Here is an 8,032-nt window from a genome sequence, read left to right on the forward strand (position 1 = left end):
ACATGAATCACTTGTAATGATTAGAAACTTGATAGAATTTCAAATCTAGTTTGGGGAGTCATTCAGTGAGAAACAGTGAAATGATTTTCCATGTGAAAAGGTGGACAGCAGAAACAGAAAGAAACAGTGAAACTAAAAGAGAAACAAAGAGCTTTGGAACAACGAGGCAGCAGGAGGACAGCTGCAGTTTAACAGCTTCAACTCACTGACAGGAAACAACATTAGAAACATCATCATCCTCAACTCATCTGCTGCACTGACACTGACACCTTCAACGGACACACCTTCACTTCATCATCAGTTTGAATGTATGGAAACATCCTGTGAGTGAAAGTGTGTGTGAAGGTGTGTATGTGTGTGTTAGTATCAGGTTCAGAGAACGACAGCTTTCCTCTGTTCCAGTCCAGATTCACTCTGATCCTCTGGAACTTCTTTTCTACTGAGAGAGGAGTGAGAGGATCTGATGGTGAGTGTTTGTAGTATTTACTTCCATCAAACAATATCTCCCATAATCCAGATTGTATGTTTCCTTTCCTCTCCACAGACTCTGCCAACACACCCAGTTCCCACCCTGTACTGTCTCCAACTTCGACATCCCAGCTGTGAGTCCCTGAGTTAAAGCCCTCAGAGCCCAGGACAGAGATGTAATAATCAAACCTCTCTGGATTATCAGGAAGCTGCTGCCTCTCTCCTCCATATCTCACACTGGTCAGATCTTCAGACAGGATGAGGTTTGGATCAGCAGTGTTTGGGTCCAGAATGAGATTGCTAGAACATGTTAGTAGTCTGGCAGTCTATTAGGGACCAATAAGCCAAAAACACAGAGGTCCAAACTATTAAAAAAGTGTGTGTGTGTGTGTGTGTGTGTGTGTGTGTGTGTGTGTGTGTGTGTGTGTGTGTGTGTGTGTATGTGTGTGTGTGTGTGTGTGTGTGTGTGTTTAAGAAGAACACCATCCCCCCCTGTGTGATCGCAAGACATGTTCAGCTCAACCTCCTCTTTCACTCAAACCCAGAAAGACTGGAGCGGGGCCAAGGAACTCAAAAAGAACAAAAAAATAATTAATACAGCATGTACCCATATAAGATAACAAACAATCCAAAACAGATTTTATACAACCATTTGTGCTGTAGCTTACTGCTGTCATGCATTGCGAATAAACTTAAAATTTTGAACTGAATAAGCTATAGTCACAGAAGCTTTAGAGCACAATGTTAAAAAGGACAAAAAGAATATCTTTGAAATATTTGGGGTTTTGGCTACATGCAGCACTGACAGGAAAGCACATTAGAAAAAAACCCATCCTGAACTGACCTGATCTGCTAACGGTGCCGCTGACACTGACACCGTCAGCGTCACCGGCAACACCTTCACTTCATCACCAGTTTGAATGAATGGAAACATCCTGTGAGTGAAAGTGTGTGTGAAGGTGTGTATGTGTGTGTTAGTATCAGGATCAGAGAACGACAGCTTTCCTCTGTTCCAGTCCAGATTCACTCTGATCCTCTGGAGCTTCTTCTGAACTGAGAGAGCAGTAACAGGAGCTGATGGTGAGCGTGTTGAGTATTTACCTAAACTGAAAATCACACCCCAAAATCCAAACTCTTTGTTTCCCTTCCTCTGAATAGACTCTTCTACCACACCAAGCATCCAGCTTGTATTATTTCCAACCTCGACATCCCAGCTGTGAGTCCCTGAGTTAAAGCCCTCAGAGCCCAGGACAGAAATGTAATAATCAATCCTCTCTGGATTATCAGGAAGCTGCTGCCTCTCTCCTCCTCTCACACTGGTCAGATCTTCAGACAGGATGAGGTTTGGATGAGCAGTGTTTGGGTCCAGAATGAGAGGAGTGTAGGAGACCATGTCCTTCATGTTGTTCCAGATGTTGAAGGTCAGGTTGCCCAGGTGTTTGGCCTGGTCTATCAGAGCTCCTGAGGGCAGCTGTGGATCATCCAGCAGGGGGCAGCGCTGGACTCTTTCCACTGCAGCCTTGTAGTTGTGCAGGAATGAGACGTCTTCAGCTCTCAGCTCCTCCTCTGTGGCTCTGACTGTGTCTGAAAGAGCTGCTATCTCTCTGCTCAGAGCCTCCATCTTCTCCTTCATCATCCCACTCTTCTGCTCCTCTTCCTCCCTCAGTGCAGCCAGCCTGGCCTCCTCTTCCTCTGCTAGAAACTGCTGAAGCTTCTTAAACTGCTCCTTAATCTGCCTCTCTGTGTGTCGGACCTGGACCTTAATGTGTTCTGCTGTTTGATCAAACTTCACTTGAACTTCTTCACAAACCTTTAACTTCTTCTTTAAGGGCTCCAGAGTTTCCTGAAGTTCCTTCTTGTGTTGTTGTGCAGCTTCATCGATGGGTCTGAATCTGTGGTTGGTGTGATTTTCTGAGTCTCTGCAGATGAGACACACTGGCTGCTGATGGTCCAGACAGAAGAGTTTGAGTTTCTCAGAGTGCAGACTGCAGAGATCCTCTGAAGCTCTCTGATCTCTCTCCTGTAAGAACGACTCACACAGGTTCTTTAAAGCTCGGTTTAAAGGTGGATCATCCATTGATATTTCCTTACAAACTGGACACTCGTGTGTTGGTCTCTCTCTCCACCGTCTCTTCAGACAGTCTTTACAGAAGCTGTGGCTACATGACAGAATAAAAGGATCTCTGAAGACCTCCCGACAGACCGGACAGCAGAGATCCTCCTCTGATCTGGAAGCCATTGAGTCTGTGAGTGAAGCTGAAAACAGCAGACAGGAAGTACAGTCAGTCCTGGCTCCCCTCCCTCCTCTACCACCTTCACTGAAACTTCCTTTGAGTCGTGTTTTTGCTCAAACTCACATTCAGTGTGTGGAGCGTCAGCAGCTTGAAGCAGCAGTGTTGAAGTTTTACACTGTCACTGCACTCACTCGTGCAGCTACAGCTACTCACTGATCGTCTGTGTGTCTCCCTTTACTGAGAAAGACGAACAGCTTGTTTCCTGGTTTGTCGCAGCACTTGTGTAAGGTCAGAGGCGGAGTCTCATCCACCTCCTCCCATACATGCTGTTGCTTCATCCTGAACAGCGGTGTATTTTCTTGTCTTAACTAAATAATAACTATGAATCCAAATTTGTGTGTGTCCTCTGTGCATTCCTGGTGTTATTAGATCGGGGACATTACATACCGGTACATACAACAAGGCTCCCCTATCAGTATGCTTGGGAAGAGCATACCTTTTGCTAGCATTCAAATTACACTATTTTCAGGAAACTGAGATCAAGTATCATTCATAGACAGGTGACACTAACAGGAAAACCCTACCCAAGTCATTGTTTCAGGTATTCACTGATCACATGAACTTTGTGGACCAACACATCAGGTTTACCAAGGAGAATGTGGAAAACATGACAGGTTAGCCTTCCTAAACTGTGAGATTTCCATCACCAATAGGGGACAAAAGTTGATGTGTACAGTAAACCAACACATACACTTATCAAACACTCAAGCACAAACTGGATGTCATCAGGACACTCCAACACAGAGTGAACACCATCCCCACAGATATAGCGGCCAGAGACACACACAGTGATATTTGAGAAGTGAAATGAAGTTTTTTGGATTTACAGAAAGTGTGCAATAATTGTTTAAACAAAATCAGGCAGGTGCATAAATTTGGGCAGCACAAAAAAAGACATGAAATCAATATTTAGTAGATCTGCCTTTTGCAGAAATTACAGCCTCTAAATGCTTCCTGTAGGTTCCAATGAGAGTCTGAATTGTGGTTGAATGTTTTGGAACATTCCTCTTACAAAACAACTCTAGTTCATTCAGGTTTGATGGCTTCTGAGCATGGACAACTCTCTTTAATTCACACCACAGATTTTCAATAATATTCAGGTCTGGGGACTGAGATGGCCACTCCAGAACATTGTACTTGTTCCTGTGCATGAATGTCTTAGTGGATTTTGAGCAGTGTTTCGGGTCGTTGTCTTGTTGAAAGATCCAGCCCTGGCGCAGCTTCAGCTTTGTCACTGATTCCTGGACATTGGTCTCCAGAATCTGCTGATACTAAGTGGAATCCATGTGTCCCTCAACTTTGACAAGATTCCCAGTCCCTGCACTGTCCACACAGCCCCACAGCATATTTTACTGTAGAATAGAATACAATAAGAATAAAATACTATACACAACTATATAGAATAGAATAAAATAAAATACTATATACAGTAGAATAAAATAGAATAAAATATACAATAGGATAAAAATAGAATACACATGCTGTATACAACTGAGTAAAAATACAACTTTGTCAGAAAAGAGTATTGCACTTAGTGTTATTGCTATTGCACACGTGTGGATGTGTGTGTTTGATCAGTTAAAGTCTTTATTATGGAGTCTGACAGCAGTGGGGAGGAAAGACCTGTGAAATCTCTCCGTCCCACACCGTGGGTGCCGCAGTCACTGAAGGAGCTGCTCAGTGCTGTCAGAGTCTCCTGCATGGGGTGGGAGACGTTGTCCAACAGGCACACACATATACAAACATCCATTCCCACCCTCATGCTCTCATATACACTTACTCCACACTCAACCAACGTGGAGACAGACATAAAGAGACGCTGTACACACGATCACACTCCCCAAGCGTACTCTAAGCCCCGGGTCTAGGTACCCTTGCCCCTGGAGGGGGGGAACTGCACCCAGACCCAGGTGGTGTTACCCTTTTCCCTGCGGTGGGGGGAGGCAGACCGCCCCGACTCCGCAGCAGCAGGGAGGCCCCACACTCCAGACCGCAGTCGGACGGCCAACTCCTCCTCCTAGCCCCCCCGCTCCAGCAGGTCGCAGAGAATGGGGGTGAGAGAAGACTCCAAACCTCCCTCCACCCGCTCATTGTAGTGTTGATGCATGTGTGTTCTAAGGTGCATTTAAAACCCAGGAGGGCATGGAGCTACCTGCCAGAGAGCAGCAGGTAAGCGCATAGTCCCTCCTGTTAGCCCTCAATGTCTAAGTGTATTTAAAACTGAGAGGTGGGCAACGACGCCAGGGGTGAGGTGTACACCCTGATGGTACTTTGGGTTCCATGTATCGTGCCCACCCCCAAGATCCTATATGTATGTGTAATGAGAGTGTGAGTAATGTGAATGTCTAAGTTGTGGGATAAAATTGAGGCACAGGCAGCCAGAAGGGGACGGGGGGGGGGGGGGGGGGTGGCCTCCTCTGCACCCTGGTGACATACCCCTACTCCAAGGTCCTGCATGTGTGGGTGGTTGCGGTGGAGCGGGAAGAGGGAGGCAGCTGGAGATGGGGAGGGAAGGAAGGGAGGGGCAAGTGACCGCTCCCTGGGGCCAGCTCCCCCGCTGACCCCAGTAGGCACCCCCACACTCCGCGACCCGCCAGGGAAAGGGGGCCCAGGCCCATCCAGACCGGGGCCAGTGCAGCAGCGCCTCCCGGCCCCACAGAGCCCAGGACAGTCCACCCAACCCCACCACAGAGAAAACTGCACCCACCCCACCATCCACTCTTCTTCCAGACTACATAAGACAATAAACACCCAGGCTGGGATCTTCCTCCACCTCTCCTGTGTCTCCCCCTCCTGCAGAGAGAGCCCCTGAGGAGAGGAAAGCTCCTGCAAGATGTGACAATCTTCCCCACCAGTTGAAGAGCCCCCCAGGTGGGTGCCGCAGTCACTGAAGGAGCTGCTCAGTGCTGTCAGAGTCTCCTGCATGGGGTGGGAGACGTTGTCCAACAGGGATGACAGCTTAGCTGCTATTCTCCTGTCACTCACCACCTCCACTGCACTCAGAAAAATTATGGTTCTTAAATGGTTCTTCAGATGTCTTCATGGTTCTTTAAAGAACCATCATACGTCAAAGAACCTTTTTTATTTTGTGGATGGTTCTTCAGCTATTACAAATGGTTCTTTAAAGAACAAAAGGTTCTTCATTCTTAGCAATCTAAGTTTGGTGGTGTAAATTGCATAAATATTTATTCACTATAATGAGGCTGTGAATTATACTGTGTGTTTTCTTTGTGTGCATGTGTGTGCGAAGGGGGAGGGCGGGATACCTGGCAATTACCCTTTAAGAGAAGATAGGAAACTGAATATTCAAATAAAAGTTAGAAATATTTGCTTGAAAATATACTGGTGGCAGGGGTGAGGGCCAAAGCCTAAAGACCCTAACCCCCCCCCCCACACACACACACACTCCTAACCCCACAAACACATTATGAATATGGTGAGTTAACAAACAGTAGACACAATACACACATTCAAATACTGTACTTTAGTTTTAAATTTTAATAAAGCATTACTATTTTCTACTCCAAGGCATTCCTTTAAGATTATTATGTATTTTTGAAAATATAGCATAATGATAATACTAGTTATTGTAAACTTTACAAACCACCCAGCAGTATGTAAAGTCAAATTATAAAATACAAGTAAATAACAATTGCAGAACAGAATGTCAGTGTAATGAACACACACTTTGTTTTGACAAAGCACACTGCTTTGGTAAATGATCTGAGTAGTTGTTCATCACTGAGCAATTTGTTAATATGTGTTTTGAGCCAAATAAATGACAGGGAGAGAGTAATGTCAGAACACGTCATACTATAGCCTCCCGGGAGCGGACGGAGGGGGTCCGTCGTTGGTATGCGCATGCGCAGACAGAGTGTGCGAGCGGCGGGCCTTGACCTTTCGGGGGAAAAATCTCACGGACGGTGACAGCGAAACGGATAACAGTCTTCAGTACCTGCTGGACTTTGAAGCTGTGGATTCTGGGACTGTTGGAAAAGGTAAAACATTTTCATTGAAACCTTATTACTGTTTTGTTTTTGTTACTCGTCATTGTAGCTTGCTGTTAATGTTGTGCTAACAGTAGCGATTAGCTAGATACGTTAGCCGTTGAGGTCAGCGCAATTTAGTATCTGGTATACAAAAACTGTTTTCCTAACAAAACCACTGTTATAATTAAGTGAAGGTGCTCCCAGCTAATTTGAACCTTTGGCTTCTAAAATATGTGGTTCAATTGCGTGCTGCGTACATAACCTAATGTCAGCTAGACCGAAATTAAAATGTAATATATTGTTAAAGTCACTAAAATGGCGCCTGAAGCCTGTTGTGACGTGAGCTCTGTGTCTGCTCTAGAAACTCTGAAAGTCTGTAGATCTTGTAACAAACCTTTTGGGTTATAGCACCACTAGGGGGGGAGTCTCCTAGGGGGTGTGTGAGTATAGCGTGGCAGCCATTACATGCTGCTCGTGTTCTGTTCTCAGGATAGACCTCACCATCGTAACGGCCTGGCACCGGCGACTACCGATCCCCGCACATGTATGTACGGACAGTGTAGAGCCATGGAGACCTGGCTTGTATGGTCTTATGTTGCTGACAAGGAATAAAGGTCTGTTGTTTAATTTAACTGACCGGCTCCGTGTTATCCGGCTAACCTCCTCCCCCCATACCGCACCTCCCCTGCAAAGAAACAACTCATTGAAGAGCAGGTCCAGAAAATGCTGGAGGATGGCATAATTGAACCGTCCATGAGCCCCTGGGCCGCACCTGTCGTGATTGTTAACAGGTTGGGCGCTGACCCACGGTTCTGTGTGGACTTTAGGGGGCTGAACCAGGTGACTCGACTTCCTAGCGAGAGGTCGATTCATTTCAACATTGGACCTGGCGAGGGGTTACTGGCAGGTGCCGGTTTCAGGGGACTCACGTCCTAAAACAGCCTTTGTTTCCCATTGTGGGCTGTTTCAGTTTCGCGTGCTCCCTTTCGGCCTCTGCAACGCACCAGCCACCTTTCAGAGGCTGATGCACAACGTCCTCAGCGGCCTTGTTTACAAGACATGTGCTGTATATCTGGATGACATCGTGGTTGTGTCCCCTACCTTCGAACAGCATTTGTTGGACCTGCGGGAGGTCCTTGAGAGACTTAGGTCTGCGGGTCTCTCGTTGAAGCTTAAGAAATGCCAGTTCTGCCTGAAGGAGCTCACCTTCCTGGGCTACCGGGTTACCCCGGATGGCATTAAACCGGACGATGACAAAATCAAGGCTGTGATGCAGTTCAG

General features: G+C 46.4%; 1 protein-coding gene across 1 annotated transcript; it reads right to left on the minus strand.

Annotated features, from left to right (window-relative positions):
* Window positions 1-1,210: 1,210 nt before the first annotated feature.
* LOC113019674 (nuclear factor 7, ovary-like) lies at window positions 1,211-2,707 on the minus strand. Its single transcript, XM_026163468.1, has one exon. The coding sequence runs from the start codon at window positions 2,705-2,707 to the stop codon at window positions 1,286-1,288; it is 1,422 nt and encodes a 473-aa protein (XP_026019253.1). The 3' UTR covers window positions 1,211-1,285.
* Between the last annotated feature and the right edge of the window lie 5,325 nt (window positions 2,708-8,032).

The sequence above is a fragment of the Astatotilapia calliptera genome, chromosome 3, assembly GCF_900246225.1.
Source record: "Astatotilapia calliptera chromosome 3, fAstCal1.2, whole genome shotgun sequence".
In the NCBI taxonomy this organism is placed as follows: domain Eukaryota; kingdom Metazoa; phylum Chordata; class Actinopteri; order Cichliformes; family Cichlidae; genus Astatotilapia; species Astatotilapia calliptera.